This window comes from Macaca nemestrina, chromosome 2, assembly GCF_043159975.1.
Source record: "Macaca nemestrina isolate mMacNem1 chromosome 2, mMacNem.hap1, whole genome shotgun sequence".
Lineage (NCBI taxonomy): Eukaryota > Metazoa > Chordata > Mammalia > Primates > Cercopithecidae > Macaca > Macaca nemestrina.
This window is the reverse complement of record NC_092126.1, coordinates 96,215,934-96,239,782: the sequence shown is the minus strand read 5'-3', so window position 1 is coordinate 96,239,782 and position 23,849 is coordinate 96,215,934. Positions and strand designations below refer to the sequence as shown.

Genomic DNA, 23,849 nt, shown 5'->3' with positions numbered 1-23,849 from the left:
TTAAAGTTGTAAGCAACTCATATTATGACTGAGGCTGAGAGCAATACTTATGATAACTGGAAGAAAACAAAGCCCCCAGGTTTCAAGATATTTGACATTAATGGAGAGAAGGAATCTTCAATGCTCAGAGCCCTTTGGTGGCCCCATATGGCTTTCCATGTCACCTCATCATAGGTGTTAAGCTCTGAGTTACTGTTCTAGCTCCTTAACCGGTCTGAACATTTTTCAAGGGCCATCTGTCTTAAGTGTGTGTGTCATTTTTTTCCTGGAGGGAATAGCAAAGGACGGTTGCTGTAGTTCTTATGCTAAAGTGACCACTTACAACCTCTTGGGACAAAGCAAGAGCTATAGAAATGGAAGTCATTCACCATAGCGATGTATTTGGGAGTCGAACAGGCATCATTGAAGCTGCGAGGGAAGAAATCATCTGTGTTGGCATGATGGAAGTCCAGAGTTGGGCTGAGCAGGACAGGGACACAGACTTCGGCAAGGAGGTGGCTGCATGGGCTTCTCCAGCAGAGTGGCATGGGATCTGTGGCCAGCACAGCCGCTGTGGGCCAGGCTCCCTGATAGAGCAAGTGAAGCTGGCAGGCTGACTCCAGAGGCTTGAAGTGTGCTCTCTCTCTGGGATATTGGCAGATGTGCACCTACCTCTCAGCGTCTTTGATACCATGAGAATACAGGTTGAGCAGCACCTTGAGTCCTCCTTGCTCTCCAGTTCCGAAACAGTCACATAACATTTCCTGTCTCAGAGTCTTGTGCTGCAGGTTGAAAGTGATGTTTGAGGCAGAGCCTGTCACTTTGAGGGTTGCCCAAATCACCGAGATCCATATTGGTTGCCCAATCTACCACATCTCCCCTCTGGCATGTTTCCATCTTTTGGTTGTTTCTTGGGCTTCTTTGTAGGGTTGGTGTCACGATGACCACAAGGAACGGGTGGGGAGAGAAAAGAGGGGGCCATCAACCACCAGCCTCTTTTCTGTCAGTTTTACTACTCATTGCAGACCTGTTGTGGGGAGATGTCGATGTCCTGGACAAAGGGCAGGAAAAGAATGATAAAGATAAAAACCAATTCCTGTTTGTGAGTCTACTTATGTATTTACCAATAGCCCTTGTAGATGTTCCCAGAGCACTCTGTGCCCATCTATGTCCAGTAGTTATGGTTGTTTATAGCCTTCTGTTTCTCTCTCCATCACACACGCATCCCAACATAAGATTACTTACTGTGCACCCCCAATTCCTTACACATTAGAGTACTCTGGCTTGTTGAATGAATGAATAAACTGTGTTATCCTGTCCACTTACTGAAAAATGCTACCTGATTAATTTGTTCTAATTTTTTCCCACCTAGAAAGAAGATCTTCAGATATATTTTAAATACCATAAGAATCTGCCCCGTGCTAGGGCAATCTGGCAAGAGTGTCAAGACTGCGCCTACTTTGGGGTAATGTTGAGAAGACAGAGTCTCCCACAGATTGTTCCTGGAAAATGTTTCTATGCATCAAGTTGTTAAAGAAATCAAAAGTGGGACTAGGGAGAGGAATTAGACATTGGGATTTATGTTTACTTAAAGTGTCCCATACTTTGAAATTACACATGAAAAGTTTCGACACAGTCTTTGGTCTCTATGGGATAGGCCTGTGAGGAGCACCTATATCTGGTGAGAAAACCAGTGTCTTCTTCTAGGATGGGTTTTTTAAATGAAACTAAGTCAAAAATATCACACTTTGGGCTACCTGGAATGATATCTACAAACCATCTGTATCCTTCAGGCTCCAGATGGCCTGAATAGACTCTGGTGGCCCCCAGCTTGAAGACAGGCAGCCTTCTTTTCAGAAGGACTTGAAATGCCCCACTGTTTTCTAGTGAACTTGCTTTCTAAAAGAAATAAATGGTTCTGCTTCCCTAGATGCCTGTAAAAATCTTAGCCAAACCGTCCTCTTTCCTCTTTCTCTTATTTCACGCACTGTTCCTAGGGGACAGAACAACCGCACAGCCTTATGGAGCTGCTCGACAGCTGCCCCTATTGTCCAGGAAAAGCAATTCTGTGTTTTGTACCTAAATGCTGCCACTTTTATTCTGTGTGTATTGTTTGTTTTATGTTGTTTCTATTTGGCTTTTAAAGGTATGCCAGCGCCAACTGGATCACAATCTCCCTCTTTTTAAGTATCTTAAAGGACCAAGCCAGAGACTTATAAAATACCAGATGCTGTTGAAGGTAAAATCAATGAGACAGTGCTTTTCCATTGTGGGAAACCAGGCGCCTGCACTATGGTGCCCTTGTCGTTATGCATGTAGAGCTGTGCCTTGGTCTTCTAAGGCTGAAGATGTGTCCATCCTGCCGGCTTTTTCTTTTCCTCCAACTCTAAATCAGCCCTCTTCAAGGTGGAGTAAGACCAAAGAATCATAGAGTTGGAGGGCACCTGAGGGCCTCACTAGTCTAATGTGTAGCTCAGGGCATGAATCGCTAAGGAGCCTGGCTTAGGGGAGGAGAGCTCTTTGGGAGCGAGAGTGTGATTTTCCACAAAGTTACTGTTTTATGGGCATTTTAACTTATGGAAGGGAGAAGACAAAACTGAAGTCTTCTCTCCTTTTGCAGCGCTGACCTCCATTCTTAGATTTAGGATCTTACCCTGAGAGCAGCCTAACAGAATGAACTTTGCTATATCTGAACCCTGAACCCCTAAGTGGTTCTGTCTCTCTCTGTCTCTCTGACCTTTGCCCCTCCTTAGTGATAAGTCATTGACACTAGCACATCTGCAGGCAAGCATTCTCAGACACCCCAAACAGGATTTGAGGGCCTATCATGGCTGGTTTTCCATGTGTGAGCTTGAGGGAAAGGTTTGGGCCACCGCGGTACGTTGTCTGTTGAATTAACCTCTATGAGGCATTTAGGTAGCTCTTGCCCAGTGGCCACTGTCTCTTAATAAAAAAACAAACAAAAACAAGCACCTACTGTTTACTGGGTGCTTCCCCATGTGTATTTCTTTTTTTGTTTTGTTTTGTTTTGTTTTGAGATAGAGTGTGACTCTGCCCAGGCTGGAGTACAGTGGCGCAATCTCAGCTCACTGCAACCTCTGCCTCCCAGGTTCAAGCAATTCTCCTGCCTCAGCCTCCCGAGTAGCTGGGATTACAGGCATGCCACCATGCCTGGCTAATTTTTGTATTTTTAGTAGAGACAGAGTTTCATCATGTTGGTCAGGCTGGTCTTGAACTCCTGACCTTGTGATCCACCCACCTCAGCCTCCCAAAGTGCTGGGATTACAGTATTTCTTATTTAATCCCCACAATCAGACATACCAGCCATGCTCTGGACTGTGAAAAAACTGAGGCTCAGGAAGGTTAAGCTCATTGCCCAACAATCTCCCCTCGGAAAAAGTTACCCCTTTCAGGCCAGACATGATGACACACACCTGTAGTCCCAGCTACTTGCGAGGCAGAGGCAGGAGCATCCCTGAGTCCAGGAGTTCAAGGCTAACCTGGGCAACATAGCGAGACCTCATCTGTAAAAATAATTTAAGGCCCAGTGTGGTGGCTCACACCTGTAATCCTAGCACTTTGGGAGGCCAAGGTGCGCAGATCATGAGGTCAGGAGATCGAGACCATCCTGGCTAACAAGGTGAAATCCCGTCTCTACTAAAAATAAAAAAAATTAGCCAGGCGTGGTGGTGGGTGCCTGTAGTCCCAGCTACTCGGGAGGCTGAGGCAGGAGAATTGCGTGAACCTGGGAGGCGGAGCTTGCAGTGAGCCGAGATTGTGCCACTGCACTCCAGCCTAGGCAACAGAGCAACATTCTGTCTCAAAAAAAAAAATTTTTTTTTCAAAGTTACTCGTTTCAAGCTTTCCATTAGCAGTTTTAGCCTCAGCATACTCTGCCATTTGTCAGTTATGAGACCTTGACCTCTTGGGCCTTAGTTTTCCTCTATGTAAAATGAGGGTACTAGAACCTCCTCTGTAAGATCATTATGAAGCAGATGATTAGCACATGCGGAGGGCTTGGCACAGCCCAGGAAGCTCTGCATGATGCGTAGCTGTTATCTTAGACACCGAGACTGTCACACCACCATAGAAATGAGGATAATGATCTGCTTCCTTCAGCGAGCAGCACCTCGGAGCATGTTTGACACAGCACTCACTCAAGGCTTCATGCTCCTCTGCATGTCCCATTGTCACTGTCATTCCTATTCTAGAAGTCCAACCTCTGGGCCCAGTGAGGAGTGAGCAGGATGTAAGTGATGGTCCTCCCTCCTTCAGCCTAGGCTCCAGCTTTCCCACAGAGGTGACATTTACACACGAGCTAGGTTCGTACCAGACGCAGAGGGCTGTGGGACATCGTCACTGGAAACACAGACTCGAGAGTTTAACAACCTGGGTCTGAATCCAGGCTCTGACCCTTCCAGGATGCGTGAACTCAGGCAAGTTACTTAACCTCTCGCAGCCTCAGATTTCTCACCCGTAGAATTAAGATAATAATAGTATTTTCCTGGAATGCTTGTTGGGAGCATTAAATGAGACAATACAGGTTAAAAGCACTTAGAAGGTTTTGTTAGCTGCCTTTCACTGAAGAAACAAGAGATAGAATTACTACAACATATTTCGCAGGGGGTCTGTGAGGAATTGTGGGGGCTACCCAAGGCAGACCAGAGCAGCGTCCCCACAGCTAAGCTTGCTGGTGCCTGTGAAACCAGCTCAGGCCATCGCATGCCTGCAAAGAAAGGAAAGACCTTGTAGTCCTGTCTAGGACCTTCTCTATCCCCAGGGGCGGAGCTTATTTTGCTTCTGCCACACATGAGCTGGCTTGACAGAGCATGAATGTTGGACTGATTGCTTTAGAAAGGATCATGGGGTCTTGGGGAGAGGGTGATCAGTGATAGCTTATACCATTAAAGACAAAGACTCATGAAACGTTGGGGAAAACGTGAACAAAATATGTAACAGATGGTCAGTATGCTTAATGAATCATGTGCTCTTGGAAATTATAATAAAAAGATGTGCAAAGGACATAGCAGTTTGCATAATAAACACCGCTAGTAGCAAACATTTTTTTAAAAAGTTCTACACCTCTAGTTATCTAAGGAAGTCAAAATAAAACAACAGTGAGGTAGGATTTCTCTTTTCATTCAATTGTTAAAGATTTTTTATTAAATGGTACTACCCCTTGTAGGCTAGGAGCTGGTGAGACAAGCTTTCCTATATAGCTGGCAGGAACACAGTCCTTCTGTGAAGAACTTGGAAATATGCCTCAAAACTATTAACATTTACAATTCCACTCTAGGAATTTAGCTTTAAGAAAAATGCACAAAAGTTATTATCATTATTATAGTAAAAAATATTGTTAAACCTAAATGTTTAATGATAAGGGGGACTATAATTCGATTATGGTTTATCTATAAAATATAACACGCTACCACAATCAAAGCCCATGTTTTAGAAAAATATAAGGGGAAAATATTCATGAGATATTGTTGAATGAGAAAAAGCAGTCTACAAAATAGGGTGTACAATATGATTCTAGGTTTGTGGAAAGAACCCTGTGCCAAATACATCATTTATTCTTTCCCTCTTACACATTTACACACATTCTCAGTCAGCTTAGCACTGGTGACAGATAGTTTGCACAGTAGATTTTGTTGACAATCTACATTTTGATGGCAATCTACGTTTTAATTTTCAACAAGACTTTTGGGTTAATGCAGGGTCTGCTGGATTTCGAGTCTCCAGAAGATATGGAGCTAGACCCAGGTGAACTAGGAGGCTCGGCTAAGGTACTGGATATTAAATATTACATTTATATAACTGATTGTTAATGGTGTTTGTCTATGGGTCAGAGGATTTACAGCAATTTTACTTTGTGATCTTTATTGTCTAGATTTCCTAAAACTGTATGTATCCTATAACTCATAGTCAAGAAAAAAATCAAAGGCAATTTTAAAGTAGGGATTTGCAGCCCAAAGGGAAGTGGTAATGTATTTTCTTCCTTCCACATAATTTTTTTTTTTCAGACAGAATCTCACTCTGTTGCCCAGGCTGGAGTGCAATGGTGCAATCTTGACTCACTGCAACCTCCACCTCCTGGGTTCAAGCGATTCTCCTGCCTCAGCCTCCCAAGTAGCTGGGATTACAGGTGCCCACCACCATGCCCAGCTAATTTTTTTATTTTTAGTAGAGACGGAGTTTCGCCATGTTAGCCAGACTGGTCTCTAACTCTTGACTTCAGGTGATCCACCCGCCTCGGCCTCCAAAGTGCTGGGATTACAGGCGTGAGCCACTGCGCCCAGCCAAAAAAAATTTTAATGGGAACAAAATTAAGCAAATACGTAAAATGCATACATAAAAGACTGGAAGTAAATAAATATGATAAAATGTCTGCTATGGTTTTCCTGAATGGTAGGATTATGTTTTCTTCTTTGTACCTCTTAGTGTATCTAATTTGTATGTGTTATGTCTTGTTCTCCTCTCTCTCTCTGTGTGTGTGTGTGTGTGTGTGTGTGTGTGTGTGTGTGAACTCTAAGAATCTGCCAAAGTTCCCTTAGAAGAAATGGTGACTGTGACCACATCAGGTTGGAAAGAAATCTGTGGTTTAGCAGTGGGGTTTCTCTTCCATTTTCTATAGAATATTCTAGTTTTAGCAATAAACACTTAAGACATGTCTCATGGGTCAGTCATTTGCATGCCCTTTCTGCTCAGAATGGATGACAAGGACCCCTTGAAAACAGAAGCAGCTCAGGACACAGGTAGTATTTTTACAGCCGGGAGCAAGAGGAGCTACCCCTAGTTAGAGGAGTTTAATAATGTTTTCAAGGATTTTTCTGAAACCTATATTATATAATTCAAAACCCTAGCCACCTCATGTTTTGTGAAGAAGGGTTAGTGGAAGGAAGGAGGATAGGAGCATGTGAGGATCTGAAAGGAAACTGAGCATTCAGTGTTAGGTAAGGAGAAAGATGCCTGGTATAAGAACTTTTTTAAAAAATTTGTTTATTTGTTTATTTTTTTGAGACAGAGTCTCACTCTGTCACCCAGGCTAGAGTGCAATGGCATGGTCTCAGCTCACTGCAGAGGTGGAGACCTCCCAGGTTCAAGCTATTATCCTGCCTCAGCCTCCTGAGTAGCTGGGATTACAGGCACCCGCCACTACACCTGGATAATTTTTGTATTTTTAGTAGAGATGGGATTTCATGACGTTGGCCAGGCTGGTCTTGAACTCCTGACCTCGTGATCCACCACTCTCGGCCTCCCAAAGTGCTGGGATTACAGGCATGAGCCACTGCGCCCTGCCAAGAACTCTTAATCCCTTATTGATGATGTTAAAATAAATTCAGGTGAGAGTCTGTAGTCTTACCAAGAAGTGAAGCTTCTTTATTATGAATGAGAAGCGACGAATCCATGGTACGTTGTTCAGAGGCAGCAGCATGATCTGTTCCATTCACCAGCCCTGTCACTCATGTCTCTCATCCAAAGATGCAAAAACCCAGTGCTTCTGCATAGATTGAGAAAATATTAAACCCTTTGACTACATTGTGCTGTAGAGCACAAAAGGAGTCAGGGCTAGATGGGGAGCAGCAAAGGGGCTAGCTGTTCTTTATTGTAGAAATTGAGATGTTAAAAAAATACATTGAATAAACCAAAAATTTTTTTATGTGTATTTACCAGGTAACAGATAAATACAGCATGTCAGTAGCAGGGAGATAAAATACCGCAAACCCATGCAAAAGCCTTTTGAGCTGAAACAATCATCCCAATCACATCCTAAATGTCACTGTGGTTATAATTGGAACATTGATCTCTTTAATTAGTTACTGCTTTTCCGCTGAATGCTGAGTCTCTATGTTTGGGAGGTACAGAGCGCTGGCTTATCTCTTTGGCATCTGTAATGGGGTGCAGTATGGGGAGGGCCAGGGACAGTGGAGGAAGGAAGAACAGAGTCGGGGGAGATTCATTGTGCAAATATGTAATGGGGTGCAGTATGGGGAGGGCCAGGGACAGTGGAGGAAGGAAGAACAGAGTCGGGGGAGATTCAGTGTGCAAATATGATGTTATGGCTTTTACATGTAAATCATTAGTAAATTTTCACATAGCAGCCTCTGTGGAGTTCTTTGTCTCTATAGGAGTTTACAAATGTCCTCCTCTGGGATGATTTTAAGTATAATTTTACCCATAGGAATAAAGCTTTCACATTAAATACAGGAATATGATACTCAGATTGTACTCTTTTTATTTGTCTTTTTTTTTTTTTTTTTTTTGTGAGACAAGGTCTCACTTTGTTGCCCAGGCTGGAGTACACTGGTGCAATCTTGGCTCTCTGCAAACTCTGCCTCCCGGGTTCAAGCAATTCTCCTGCCTCAGCCTCCTGAGTAGCTGGGATTATAGGCACGCACCACCACACCCAGCCAATTTTTTTTAATTTTCTTTTTCTTATTATTTTTTTTTTTTAATTTTGAGACAGGGTTTCACTCTTGTTACCCAGGCTGGAGTGCAATGGTACAATCTGGGCTCACTGCAGCCTCTGCCTCCTGGGTTCAGGCAGTTCTCCTGTCTCAGCCTCCCAAGTAGCTGGGATTACAGGTGCCCGCCACCACACTAAGCTAATTTTCGTATTTTTAGTAGAGATGGAGTTTCACCATGTTGGCCAGGCTGGTCTCAAACTCCTGACCTCAAGTGCTCTGACTGTCTCAGTCTCCCAAAGTGCTGGGATTACAGGCGTGAGCCACTGTGCCCGGCCATATGGTTTTGTTTTGTTTTGTTTTGTTTTTCAATTAGCCCCAGGGAATAGGGGTATAAAAGAGAGAGGAACCTATTTAAAAGGAGCTAGGTTTTTCCATGCTTTAAAAAAGCTGAATTCTGGCCAGGCACAGTGGCTCATGCCTGTAATTCCAGCACTTTGGGAGGCCAAGAGGGGCGGATCACCTGAGGTTAGGAGTTCGAGACCAGCCTGGTCAACATGGCAAAACCCTGTCTCTACTAAAAATACAAAAATTAGCCAGGCATGGTGGTGCTCACCTGTAATCCCAGCTACTTGAGAGGCTGAGACAGGAGAATTGCTTGAACCCAGGAGGCAGAGGTTGCAGTGAGCCAAGTTCGTGCCTCTGCACTCCAGCCTGGGCAACAGAGTGAAACTCTCTCTCAAAAAAAAAAAAAAAAAAAAAAGCTGAGTTCTATATGTTTCTTATGTAGCAGGAATATAATTTCCATGATTTATGAACTCCATTCTTCACTAGTACAATGCACAGAAGTAGATGATTTTGCTTGTCTCTATATCATATACCTAAACCACAAGCATCTTTAGCCACCATGCTTTGGGAGCAGGGAGACAGATCAATATCCACCATTCTCAGTCAGGGTTGGCTGGATCCCCGGCTCCTCATCTCTGTCCTGTTTTCCTTCTTTGCTTTCCAGATTGTATACTTTTGATTTCCAACAAGGCATTTGTTTTCCACAGGATGGGCCAAAGAGAACCAAGGCTTCAGCATTCTCAGCTGAACTACAACAAGCTTTGGCAGTGATAGAGGATTTGATCAAGTCCTGTGAGTTGGCTGTGGACCTAGCAGCAGTGACTGAATGTCCGGTATGTTCCATAGCAGCGTTAGAGCATCTCACACAAAAGGCAGGTGCAATACTACACAGCAAGGAAATGCTCTGGCAAAGTCAGAGAGATCGTCTATGGTAAAGAAATTGAACTCTGAGGAAAGTCACCTAAATCGCTTAGTAAACCCAGGCTACGAGATTCCAAGCAGTCCCTTGGCATCTTCAGGAATCTTGGGTTTATTCCTCAGGGTTCTGAATGTGGGATTGACCCACTGTCTGGACAAACCAGAAAGTCAAGGGCCATAACATAAATGGGCAGAGGAAAAGTCCTGGAGGAGCAATTGATTTTCTAACTTGTGGCATTGTTAAAATAGTGAAAGATTTGTCTTCTTGTTTCAGAGTTTCTCTGAGAAAAGTATTTTGGAAACAGGTCCTATATTCTTGCCCCAATTTTATATCACAGATCCCAGAAGAGGCCCCAAAAATATACAGTGTACATGCCTTAATCCAAATGGTCTAATGAAAACCCAAGAGATGCATTTAGAGGCCAACACTGGGGAGCTGAGCTCCAGCATCAGTGTTAATCTGGAGCAGGCTGGTTCCAGGCATTCCAGGCAAAACATCCCCTATAACTGTATGATCTCTTTGAGACTGGAGCATAGTTAATATTCGACTTGTTTTGTTTTTTACTTTGAAGTACTCTAGATTTTGATTCAGATGTATTTGTTTTATTTCACTGTCATAATAAATTACCGTAAGTTTGGTGGCTTAGAGCAGCATAAATTCATTATTATTATTATTTTGAAGTTCCAGGGTCAGAAGTTCAACACAGTCTCATGGGCTAAAATTAAGGTGTTTCCTTTCCTTTGTGGAGACTAGCATCTGTCTCATTGAGTTTTCCAGCTTAAAAAGGCCACCCACGCTCCGTGGCTCATGGCTTCATAGCCAGCAATGGCAGGCAGGTTGAGTTCTTCTTTTTTTTTTTGAGACAGAGTCTTGCTCTGTCGCCCAGGCTGGAGTGCAATGGCACAATCTTGACTCACTGCAACCTCTGCCCACGAGGTTCAAGCGATTCTCCTGCCCCAGCCTCCTGAGTAGCTGGGATTACAGGCGCCCATCACCATGCCCAGCTAATTTGTGTGTGTGTGTGTGTATTTTTAGTAGAAACGGGACTTCTCCATGTTGGTCAACCTGGTCTCGAACTCCTGACCTCATGTTCCACCTGTCTCCACCTCCCAAAGTGCTGGGATTACAGGCAAGAGCCACTGTGCCAGGCCAAGTTCTTCTTACATCACATCTCTGTGACCCCTTCTGCTTTTTTGTCACTTGTGATTATATTATACTTTTTCCTTTTTTTTTCTTTTCATTTTTGTCTGGTTTTGAACATACCATGTATGAGGTCTTGGTAGAGGAAATGACTTTTTCTTTCCTTGTCATAAGTCAAACCATGAAAGTTATTAAGGTCCGAAAAATGAGATGTTTTTACTTCCCATGCTGGTATTTCTTGGGCCTGGATCTCAGAAACTTAGCCCCACAAACCCTGTGATCCCAGCCATGATGCTGTTACTGTCCCCTGGGACTCCAAGGTGCCTCTGCTCATGACTGATGCATGATTCAAGAGGATATGCATAAACTGCAGAGTAGGGTTATGTTGTGTGTAAGGATCATTTTCTTGGTAATAATTCTTCCTTCTTTGGCTAAGGAAAGTCAAGGGAACAATTTGTTAGGTCAATTTGGGGCATCTTTCTGTTCTTTCTTTAATCTTGAATCATGTGTTAGCCACCCCTATTAAATTTCATTTCCCTGAATCTAATGAATGTCCTGGAAATGATACACAGAGCAGGAAACTCTTAGTGTAAATAACATAGGAGGAGGAGGCTGTGAGAAAAGAATGGTTAAAACATGAGGAAATAATATTCTGCCTTAATTTCATTCCAAGCTAGTTTGCATGCAAATAGGATGTACCAGCTTATAGAATTTGGAGATTTTACACGCAAAGCAAAGGACTTTTTTGACCATGTGTCCTCAGAACTGTGCGTTTGCCAGATGCTTTTTGGTACCTTTTCTACTAAGACTTAACTTACTTTTACATCTAATACATTAGCTGATTTCTCCTGACAGTTTTGTATAATCCTGTTGAATTATGGAGGAGTAGGCATTGGAATTTTCAACCTTCTGATTCAAAAGAAGATCCATGGAAGAAGAGTTAACTCACTCAAGATTATATGGCTGTCAGTTTGGACTATTTTTTGTTCATTCCCTATCCAGGGTGCTATTCCACTCTTTATCTGATTCTGATTAGAGTTGACTAACAACTACCTCTAACTCAGCTCAAATGATTCTGAGACTCTGTCTCCATTTTGTAGAGTTTTATTACAGGTGTTTATAATCACATGCTATATGCATGGCTGAATCCAGAGTTTAACCTCTTAGTTTCTCTGCTTGAAATTTAATATTAACCTGGTTTTATAAAGGAAAGAAATTGAATGTGATAATTAAATTATCACAATTAAACAACTAGAAAACAACTAGAAAAAAAATCCCTTCTGATATTTATATTTTCTCCTTTTTATGCATATTCAATTAGTCCTGGGTCTAACTTAATCACAGAATTTTAAAATTCTTTTCCAAACAAATTTGTTTTGTGGAACACTGAGATATAATTTTCTTCTATGCATTTGCAAAAAAAAAAAAAAAAGTTTTTTTCAAATCCAATGCAAAATAGAGATGCATTTAAATTCTGACTTGCCAGGGACAAGTTCCAAAGTTGAATTGTAAAGATTGAATGGAACAGTCTTCCTTTTTGGAACAAATCTATATAAACCACTAAAGGATGTATTTGTATTGGAAGTTCGTTGTGGGCTAGGGCCAGGATTTTATTTCTATTGCAGTTTCCTCTTTCCTTACCCCAGTGTTACCTGCAGAGATAGGGCTGAGTAAATAATCCTAGTGACCCAGGCAAAGTACCTTGTTCATTCCACCCTCCGCCCCCTCCATAACACCTGTATTGCAGGTGGTTGCCGGCAGTAAATGAGGATTAAATGATGGGTAAGGCACCAAGCACTGTGTCTGGCGCCCAGCAGATGCCGAATAAACAGCCCTAGTGGTAAGTTATATGGGGACCTGCTCAGGCTGGAAAGGAAGAAACCTTTTTGCCCCTGACTATTGTAATCACAGGCTCCAACAGCTTCTGCTTTTCATTTCTGGACTCAGGCTCTGTGTGGATCCATTTATACAGATGTTTCCTGCTTCTTTGTGCAATAAGTTTGTGACAGTCACATTAACTCTTACTACCAGGAATGGAAACGTGGGCACCCAAAAGAAGCTCTTCCTGAGGCCAGCTTCCCTAGATTCAGTCTCTCAGCCAGACTCTTCATTTGGCCAATGTAGTCACATTTGAAATCCTTGTATCGGGGCTCTGACCTACAGAATGCCCAGGCATGAAAATGGTAGCATTTACTAATTGATTTTGCTATCACTTCTTGTACAGAGGAGGCCATCTAACTTATCACTTACTCGTTTGAGGTAGCCCCTATATTCCATCTCTGAGTTCACAACCATCAGGTTCTTCCACACACCGTGTGATATGGCCACACTTGTTACTAGTGGAAAACAGTTGGGAGTATATTCGTTTCCTAGGGCTGATGTCACAAAGAACCACAAACTACTTGACTTCAAACAACAGAAATTTATTCTCTCACAGTTTTGAAGGCTAGACGTCCAAAATCAAGGTGTGAGCAGGCCCACATTCCCTCTGAAGGCTCTCAGGAAGAATCCTTCCTTACCTCTTCAGAGCTTCCGGTGACTGCCGGCAATTCTTGGAGTTCCTTGACTGAGAGCTGCCCCACTCCAATTTCTGCCTCTGCCCTCGCATGGCTGTTCCTTCAGCGTGCGTCTCCATTTCTTTGTTTTCTCTTTTGATAAGGACACTGGTCATTGGATTTGGACACATCCTAACCAAGTGCAACCCCATCTTAACCAATTATATCCGCAAAGACCCTCTTTCCTAATAAGGTCATATTTTGAGGTTCTCATAGACATGAGATTTTGGGGCAACACTCTTCAACCCAGTACAGAGGCATCACTGAATGAACTCCTTGGATAAATCAGTATTCCCTCACAGTGATGAGTCTTTTGCTTCCTGTCCCCTACTCCCAAGCACCACTAAATGCCAATAAATAAATACGAGGGAATGCCAATAAATAAATAAATACCAGGGAACACGTATCTGAAAGAGGTTGTGCAACGTGGCCTCTGACCTTGAGATCAATTACAGTCTAGTTGGAAAGAAAAGGTACACATGATGGAAAAGGTCATTCTTGCTCCTGCTCAGGGAATGTCCCTGCAGCTTCCTGTTGGAGGTGGAGTAGCTCCACACAGCACACACCGTGATGACGGTGAAGCGTGTGTGCCTGCTCTTCATCAGCACCGGGTAGGGCATGTGCTCACCCGCTGGAGATTGGACCTTGGGCGTGGAGATGGGCGATCCTGTCATATGTGTGGTCTGAGAACCATTGTGCAATATGACCCAGAGGATATGTGCCCATATGTTTCTGCCAGACTTGAAAGACCCAGCGACTCTCTCCAGTGACTTCCGGTGATAATGGGCTTACTGGAAAGCTGACCTGCGGCGTCTCAAGAAGTCACAATGGCAAAGCCAGGCTCATGGAGATGGGAACTGAACAAACCTGGGATCCACAGCAGCTCTGGGGCCTGGGCCTGGGGAGGGAGCCGGGGTTCTTACCCGTGTGCCCTGCCTGTATGTGTCAAGTGCACCTACATGCCTGCTCGCCCCTCCTCTTGCCACCTACTGACTGTTTTTTTCCCTTCCGTCAGTGTCTTCCTCTTCCTCATAATTTCTAATGACTCACCTTCTTCATAGTCGTTTCCTTTTTGTTTATTCCGCTGCCTGCTTTCCCCTAAAGCATCTCACAGCCCCATCTCCTGCTGGTCACCGCATCCTCCTGTTTTCTTCAGTTCAGGGAGATACCACATTGCCACTTCCAACCCCTGGCACATTGTTTTATGCTGGGGGCCCTGTGGTCAGCTGCTGGTGCCTCTCTGAATTCACATCCCTGAGTAGGAGCAAGAATGACCTTTTCCGTCATGTGTACCTTTTCTTTCCAACTAGACTGTAATTGATCTCAAGGTCAGAGGCCACGTTGCACAACCTCTTTCAGATACATGTTCCCTGGTATTTATTTATTTATTTATCGGCATTCCCTAGTATTTATTTATTGGCATTTAGTGGTGCTTGGGAGTACGGGACAGGAAGCAAAATACTCATCACTGTGAGGGAATACTGATTCATCCAAGGAGTTTGTTCAGTGATGCCCCTGTACTGAGTTGAAGAGTGTTCCCCCAAAATCTCATGAGAACCTCAAAACTTGCCTATGAAGGTACAGCAGCATGGCTATGGATGGGGTGAGAAGGAGGGTTCAGAGGTAATAAAGCACAAACCTAGCTGCCTGAGGCTGCCTCTTCAGCATTTCTGGTTGGGGCTGTTTCCTCTACAGTAATAGTCTGTAGCCTTGCGGATGCCTTAACTCACGTCACCCCATCTTCCACAAGTCATTAAAGAGAGGACACCTGGACTTATGCCCCTTCCCCCATCATCCTAGCCTCTTCTAGAATTACTTTGACAGTTGAGCCTCCACACTGACCGCATGTGTTCTTACGAGCAGCTTTACCTAAAACATGTTCCTCTTTCTAACGTAGAGCGTGGTTGAGGATGTTGCTCAGTGACAACATATCATTGGGAGAAATGTTTCTTATAGCTTAACAGGAATAGCTGTGCTTTTCCTGAACAACTTGTTTGTGTATGTCTTCAGACACAATAAATCATATCACTCACCATGTTTCCCTCTGTATTGCTATTAGAAAGTCAGAGCCAAGTCTGCAGCAAGTTTAAATGACTTTATTATATGCATTTTACATATAACCTCTTCATCTTTTCTTTCATCTTCTACACCTTCTGGAACAGTTCATCTGATTTATTATCTTTATTTTTAGGGATGGGGATCTCCCTATGTTTCCCAGACTGGTCTCCAACTCATGGACTCGAGTGATCCTCCTGCCTCAGCCTCCCAAGTAGTTGCGACTACAGGCAGGCGCCAACCTCCCAACTTCTTTGCTTTTTCTTCACCCTAATTCTCTCAGTTATTTTCTATCTGCCTATACTGTATGTATTTCTCTAAGATGTGTCAAATGTTTAAAGTGAGGTAGAGAGTGAATACATTGTAAGATAGAAACTACAAGTTTGAATATCCCTTAGCCAAAATGCTTGAGACCAAAAGTGTTTTGGACTTTTTTTTTTTTTTTAGGGGAGGATTGGAATATTTGCATATACATATTGAGTTATGTTGGGGATGGAACCCAAGTCTAAACACGAAATTCATTTATGTTTCATGTATACCTTATACAGTTAGACTGAAGGTAATTTTACATGTTTTAAATAATTTTGTGCATGAAGGCTGGGTGCAGTTGGTCATACCTGTAATCCAAGCACTTTGGGAGGCCAAGGCGGGCAGATCACCAGAGATCAGGAGTTCGAGACCAGCCTGGCCAACATGCCGAAACCCCAGCTCTACTAAAAATACAAAAATTAGCCGGGCATGGTGATGCACGCCTGTAATCCCAGCTACTCGGGAGGCTGAGGCAGGAGAGTCCCTTGAACTCAGGATACGGAGGTTACAGTGAGCCAAGGTTGTGCCACTGCACTCCAGCCTGGGCAACAGAGCAAGACTCCATTTCAAAAAAATAAATAAATAAAAAATAATTTGGTGCGTGAAGCAAAGTTTTGACTGTGTTTTGACTGCCACCCATCACATGTGGGCAGGTATGGAATTTTTCACTTCCAGTGTCATACTGGTTCTCAGAAAGTTCCAGATGTTGGAGGATTTCAGATTTTTTAAATTATGGATGCTCAACCTGTGCCGATGACATGTGTTTATGCAGCGAATATTAAGTATCTGCTTCTACCAGTTGCTTTTACGAAAACATACTTCCTGCACTATTTATGTCGATATTGAGTACGAACTGAATGAGTTTAAAGGAAAAAGCAATCACTAGGATCTGTAGTGATCACATTTGAGTAGGTCCTTGATGGATGCAGATAGAGTGAAAAAATTATCCAGGGTCCTCATGGGCCTCTCCACCCTTCTGTTTTGGAATGTGGTGAACTGTTAACACAGAACAGGAGCATTGGCTTTTAGGAAAGAAGGCCTCGTTCCTGGACATTTGAGGGTTTTATTCACCGCAGTCGACATATATAAATTTTCCAAAGAAGAAAATAAAAAATTAACATAGAAAATAATGCCATAGACACCATAGAAATGACTAGAGTTTATTGCTCTTGAAGTTTTTCTTTTAATGTTTCAGAAGTTAAGTCAATTCTTTAAAAAAAAAAAAAAACAAACCTAAAGTTTGCCTAACATATAAACTATAAATTATAAAAATGCCCAATGAATTATGAATGGAGTACGTATTTCCGGTATTAACTCAGGAATCATAAGGATTGATCTCAGCTAGAGGTCACTTAGGGAGATTTCTTTGTCTTTGTCCCCTTCAAATAATTTGTTCCTTTTGGTGTTTTTATTCAGGGAAATGAATTCTTACCTGCTTTAAGCAATCAAAGTTTTGAAAAATACCAGATAAAATGTCTCACTCCCAGCTCGTCTTAGTCCACTGTCTTTTGAAGAGAGCTCAGAGAAGGCAGGGTCATCTCATTTGAACTTTCAACCAGACATGTGACAAAGGCAGCCTTGCTGGTGGAGAGAGAGGCAACTCAGTATATACCTAGAGTCAAACAGACTTTTACCTGTCATTTGGTATTATCTTGGCACTGTTGACTCACTCTGAAAAACCCAGAGCTGAATGCAGTTAATGTTTCCATTACAATATTATGAAGATTAGATCATACTAAACTTTCTCTTTTCAGAAAAAGCTTCATGTTCTCAGATTCTCATATACCTGAAGCAGAAGTTAGGATGCAGATGGAACACACAGATGCTCATGGGTCCATAATGCAGCCAAAATTCTGTCTCTCCTGGACATAATTGAAATGTTAATTTCTTGTCCCTTTGAAGGAGACTGTCACGTATCAAACATAGTGCAGAGGAAATTGAATTCTGCTAGTTAAAAATTAACTGAGTCAAAAATATCACAGTCCCCTATCTCTAGCTCAAGTATTTCTAGCATTCTTTACGTGTAGCATTACCTTTCATAGCTGAATTGATTTCCTTGTATAACTAAACGGTGCCGCACTCAGTGAAGCTCACAAAATTGTAGTTTTGATTTAGTGACAGATCAGCCTGAATAGCACTGTTAGAATTGTAAACTTCAAAGAAGCATGCTTTCTAAAATTTGAAAACAGGCCACAAAGGCTTCTTTCTCTGTCAAGTAATTTTACAGCTTCTTTTCCTGTATGTGTGTTTCCAAAAGGATGACATTGGAAAACTAGGCAAGCTGTTGCTGCACGGCCCTTTCAGCGTCTGGACAATTCACAAGGATCGTTATAAAATGAAGGATTTGATTCGATTTAAGCCCAGCCAGAGGCAAATCTACCTATTTGAAAGGGGAATAGTGTTCTGTAAGATACGAATGGAGCCTGGGGACCAGGGATTGTCTCCTCATTACAGCTTCAAGAAGGCCATGAAGGTAAAGGGAGTCCTATTGCATCTGGGAGTTGCCCTGTGCAGAAAGAGAGAGATTGTTTCCTTATTTTACAGATGAGGAAGCTGCAGTGCAGAGAGGTGAAGTTAACTTGCCAAATACCACCCCACACGGCTAGAATCCGTACCCAGGTCTGTCTGACTCCAGGGTCAGAGCTTACGATCAGTCTCTAGACAGGGCCAGGGCTGGCATAGGAGATGCCTTTGTACTAGAGAAAAAAGACTGTATGGTAGCCGGTCTGGACAAACTAATTAGTAAAAGTACCCTCTTTCCTCCAGGCAAAGAGGTGAAAGAGAGGTGAAAGGCATAGTGGTGAGAACATGGGCTGGATTTCATCTTAGATTTGCCCTTCTCAACGGTGCATCTTTGTGTCTAAGTGCAGGCATTGTCCTGACCTTGGGGTCTAAGGGACCCAGGCCCACACCAAGCATTGTTTTCTCGCCTGTTTAGAAACTGTTTAGCTATCTGTGTAGCCAGTTAGCTATCAGGTACACACACACACACACACACACACACACATACAGGAGTCACACACCTATACATTTATGCTCTTGTGATTAAAGCTGTTAATTTGTTCATAGTAGCCTTTGTTATTTATGTTTCTTTTTTCTTTTTCTTTTTTTTTTTTTTTGAGACAGAGTTTTGCTCTTGTTGCCCAGGCAGGAGTGCAATGGCATGATCTTGGCTAACTGCAACCTCTGCCTCCCAGGTTCAAGCAATTCTCTTACCTCAGCCTCCCGAGTAGCTGGGATTACAGGTGCGCACCAACACACCCAGCTAATTTTGTATTTTTAGTAGAGACAGAGTTTCACCGTGTCGGTCAGGCTGGTCTCGAACTCCTGACCTCAGGTGATCCACCTACCTAGGCCTCTCAAAGTGCTGGAATTACAGGACTGATTACAGGGGCATGAGCCACCACACCCGGCCTTGTTGCTTATGTTTCTTAATGGATCCTTGTTCAGTTACTATTATGTAGAAAGTTGTGGCCGGGCGCGGTGGCTCAAGCCTGTAATCCCAGCACTTTGGGAGGCCGAGACGGGCGGATCACGAGGTCAGGAGTTCGAGACCATCCTGGCTAACACGGTGAAACCCTGTCTCTACTAAATAATACAAAAAACTAGCCGGGCGAGGTGGCGGGCGCCTGTAGTCCCAGCTACTCGGGAGGCTGAGGCAGGAGAATGGCGTAAAAACCCGGGAGGCGGAGCTTGCAGTGAGCTGAGATCTGGCCACTGCACTCCACCCTGGGTGACACAGCGGGACTCCGTCTCAAAAAAAAAAAAAAAAAAAAAAAAGAAAGTTGTAAAATAGGTGTTGAAGGAGAAATGGTCTCTTCACTGAAAGGCTGAGGGCTGCAGCGCCTCCTGCAGAAAGATACAGTGGAAAGTTAACAGTCTGTGTTACCTTCTGAAGCAGATGAGACAGAAGACACTGTACCAGATTGTGTTTTATGCTGTCTTGGGGTCATTAAGAGAGGAAAGCAAAAACTTGAAAGGAAGATGAAAGAAGAGAGCTGTCAGGGACAGAAAGGATTAGAGTGATTGACAGGGACTATTTTAAAATCAGAAAACGATGGTATAGAACATTTCTCTTCCCTCTTTATAATAGTTGACGACACTTTCAATTCGCCAGCTTGGAAGGGGGAGCCATAGAAAGTTTGAAATTGCCAGTCGAAATGGACTTGAGAAATACATCCTGCAGGTAAAGCTCATGCCTTCCCCATGGGTCTCCTCTACTCTTTCCTCATTGTGTTCCCATAACTCGACGAGTGTTTTCTATCTCATTATGCTAACGGTCACTGGGAGAATAAAAACTCTGCAATTAATACTCAGGGTAGTCTTATACTCATAGTGTTTTCTTATGTGTAATTGCAGGCAGCTTCAAAAGAAATCAGAGACCGTTGGTTTTCAGAAATAAGTAAATTATTGATGGAACAACAAAATAATATTACAGGTAGGTTACCCCTGCTGACTTTCGCCTGTAGAGTTATACTGATTTCAGCTCAGTGGGGGATATGCAAATTGGGGATATTGTTAAAGAAAATGGTTTGCTGGGAAAACAAATGTGGCCACATTTTCAAAGTCCCTGGAAGCACCTGTGCTCGCTTTTGACTGTGGTGGAGGTGGAGGGGTTGTGTGATTGTGTGTGGTTGTGCTGGTTTGTCCCTTTTGGTTGTGTTCCCCCCACCACCTAATTGCCAAGGTCAACTTCTTAATCAAAAATCTGAAGGCCACCCAAGAAAATGTTAACAGAGATTCAAATGGCCAATACTACCTTTCAGACACTGTACTACTTTTTTAAAACATCAAGATATAATTAACATACCATAAAATTTACTGTCTTAAAGTACACAATTCAGTGGGTTTTAGACTATTCACAAGGCTCAGTAACCATCCCTAGTCTAATTCTATTTTTTTTACTTTTTACTTTTGTCTTTTGTTTTGTTTTGAGACGGAGTTTTTTCTCTTATCGCCCAGGCTGGAGTGCAGTGGCGCCATCTAGGCTCACTGCAACCTCTGCCTTCCAGGTTCAAGTGATTCTCCTGCCTCAGCCTCCCGAGTAGCTGGGACTACAGGTGCGCCACCACGTCTGGCTAATTTTTGTATTTCTAGTAGAGACAGGTTTTCACCATGTTGGGCAGGATGGTCTTGATCTCCTGACCTCGTGATCCACCCGCCTCGGCCTCCCAAAGTGCTGGGATTACAGGCGTGAGCCACCACGCCCGTCTGTTTTTTGTTTTAAAGTATTTAACAACCTAATTCTAATTCTACTTCCAAAATATTTTCATAACTCTCTCCCAACAAAAAAATTCTGTACCAATTAGCAATCATTCTCCATCTTTCCTCTTCCCCCAGCCCCTGGCAATCACTAATGTATTTCCTATCTCTATTGGATTTTCCTCTACACATTACATATATAGCCCTTTCTGTCTAGCTTCTTTCACTTGGCATATTTTTTTAAGTTTCATTTATGTTGTAGTATCTATCAGTACTTCATACATTTTTATGGCTGAATAACAGTCCATTGTATGGATATACCATCTTTGTTTATCCATTCATTAGTTGATGAAGATTTGGGTTTTTTCCCCTTTTTGGATACTGTAAGTAAAGCTGCTATGGATATTTGTGTACAGATTTTTGTATGAATCTTTATTTCCAATTTTCTTGAGTGTATGTATGTGGAATTGCCAGACCATATGGTAACTTTTGTTAACTTTCTGAGGAACTTCCAAATCATCTTTCAAAACAATACCACCATTTCACATTCACACCAGCAATATAATAGTTGGCTTCAATTTTCTCCATTTCCTTACTAACACTTTTATTGTTCATTATAATAACCTTATTATTATCATTATTATTGCCATCCTAGTGGGCATGTACTGGTATCTCATTGTGATTTTGATTTACATTTCCCTCATGGCTAGTGATGTTGAGCATCTTTTAACATGCATATTGGTCATTGGTGTATCTTCTTTGTAGAAATGTCTATTAACTCCTTTGTATGTTTTTTAATTAGCTTGTCATTTTATGGTTATTCTGGATACTGGACTTTTATCAGATATATTATTTGCAAGTATTTTTTCCCATACTGTGCATTGTCTTTTTACTCTCTTGATAGTGTTCTTTGCAAAGAGTTTATAGTTCTAACTCTTACAGTTAAGTCTTTGATTCATTCCAAGTTAATTTTTGTATATGATGTGAATTAGGGACCCAAGTTCATTTTTTTAAATGTGGATATCCATTGTCCCAGAACCATTGATTGAAAAGACTATTCTTTGCCCACTTTGAATGGTCTTGGCATCATTGTTGGAAATAAATTGCCTTTAGGTATAGAATTCTTTGTTGACACTCTTTTTTTTCTAAGCACTTTGAATATGTCATGCCATTGCCCTCTGGATTCTGTGATTTCTGATAGAAATCAGCTGTTAATCTTATTGAAGAGTCCTTCTGTATGCTTGCTGCTTTCAAGATTCTTTCATTGTCTTTGTTGACAGTTTGATTATGATATGTCTAGGTGTGGATCTTGATCTCTTTGAATTTATATTTTTTGGGGTTTATAGACTTTCTTGAAGGTAAAGATTAATGTTTTTCATCAAATTTGGGAAATGTTCAGCCATTGTTTCTTTAAATATTATTTTAGCCCATTTACCCCTCTCTCCTTCTGAGACTGCCATTATGCATTATTAGCATGCTTGAAGGTATCTCGCAGTCCCTGAGGCTCTATTCATTTTTCCTTCATTCCTCTTTCTTTCTCTTCCTCAGACTGGATAGCTTCAATTAACCTATATCTAAGTTCTCTCATACTTTCTTCTGCCTACTCAGATCTGCCATCTAGCCACTCTAGTGAATTTCTCATTCAATTATTATACTTTTGAAATCTAGAATTTCTGTTTGGTCCTTTAAAACAAATATTTATATTCTCTATTTGATGAGGATTTGTTCTTTTACTTTCCTTTAGTCTTCATATTTGATTTCCTTTCACTTCTTGAACATGTAAAAATAGTTCATTTAAAGTATTGGTCTAGTAAGGTCAGTATCTTGGCTTCCTCGGGAAGAGTTATTTTCTTTCTTTCTCTCTTTCTTTCTTTCTTTCTTTTGTTCTTTCTCTTTTTTTCTTTCTTTTTTGAGACAGAGCCTTGCTCTGTAGCCCAGACTAGAGCGCAGTGGTGCAATCTTGGCTCACTGCTACCTCTGCCTCCTGGGTTCAAGTGATTCTTCTGCCTCAGCCTCCCAAGTAGCTGGGATTACAGGTGCACGCCACCATGCCCAGCTAATTTTTGGGTTTTGTTTTGTTTTGTTTTGTTTTTGTATAGATGGGGTTTCACCATGTTGGTCAGGCTGGTCTTGAACTCCAGACCTCAGGTGATCCGCCTGCCTCAGCCTCCTGAAGTGCTGGGATTACAGGCATGAACCACAGCACCCAGCCTCAGAACAGTTTCTATTGACTGGTTTTGCTTTTTCCCTGGGTATAGACTGCATTTTCTTATTTCTTTATATGTCTCATAATTTTCTGTTAAAATTAGACATTTTAAATAACATAATGTAGCAACTCTGGAAATTGGACTTTCCCACCTCTCCTGTTTGTTGTTGTTACTGTTTATTGTTGTTTGTTTTAGTGACTTTTCTAAACGAATTCTGTGAAGTCTATATTTATGTGCAGCCCTTGAAGCCTGTGCTCAGTTAGCTTAGTGATTTAAATACTAATGACCCGACAGAGATTTCTTTAAACACCTGAAACCAATAAGTCTTCTAGTCTTTGCCAAGGGGCTCTGTGTGCACATTAGGGCACACCTTCTCACTCAGCCTGGCACTTGACAGTTCTAGCCTAGCCTTCACTTTCTGTGTGTGCAGATCATCAAGATCAGCCAGAGGTAAGATCATGGGGCCTTCTCAGATCTGTCCTGAACATATTCACAGGAAATGTGTGCATGGTCTTCTAGAGTCTCACAAATATTTTGGAGCCTTTACAAGCCTCTATGATCATCTTATTCCTGAGCTTTCCCTTTTAAATTTCTTGATTAGCCCATGTTTGCCCCACTGTTAGCCAATACCTCAAGCAACCAAGAAGTTAAACAATTGCCTGTAATCATTTTCTACAAAGGCCTTTGGGGAAAAGACTTTTCACATTGGGCAAGTTCTGAGTCAGGCCTA

At 42.3% G+C, this 23,849-nt stretch overlaps 1 protein-coding gene across 7 annotated transcripts in view; it reads left to right on the top strand.

The window, feature by feature from the left end:
• The window catches only part of LOC105480110 (MCF.2 cell line derived transforming sequence-like 2), a 261,761-nt gene that overhangs the window by 206,009 nt on the left and 31,903 nt on the right, over window positions 1-23,849 (top strand). For all 7 annotated transcript variants that reach the window (XR_011619936.1, XR_011619935.1, XM_011738576.3 and 4 more), the window contains 7 exons: window positions 1,352-1,444; window positions 2,126-2,218; window positions 5,697-5,765; window positions 9,440-9,565; window positions 17,968-18,183; window positions 19,804-19,896; window positions 20,070-20,148. Coding sequence is in view for 5 of the 7 variants with exons in the window: in XM_011738576.3 (XP_011736878.2) it covers window positions 1,352-1,444; window positions 2,126-2,218; window positions 5,697-5,765; window positions 9,440-9,565; window positions 17,968-18,183; window positions 19,804-19,896; window positions 20,070-20,148 (769 nt within the window). In the remaining 2 variants the exon portion in view is untranslated. The remainder of the gene's footprint in view (window positions 1-1,351; window positions 1,445-2,125; window positions 2,219-5,696; window positions 5,766-9,439; window positions 9,566-17,967; window positions 18,184-19,803; window positions 19,897-20,069; window positions 20,149-23,849) is intronic.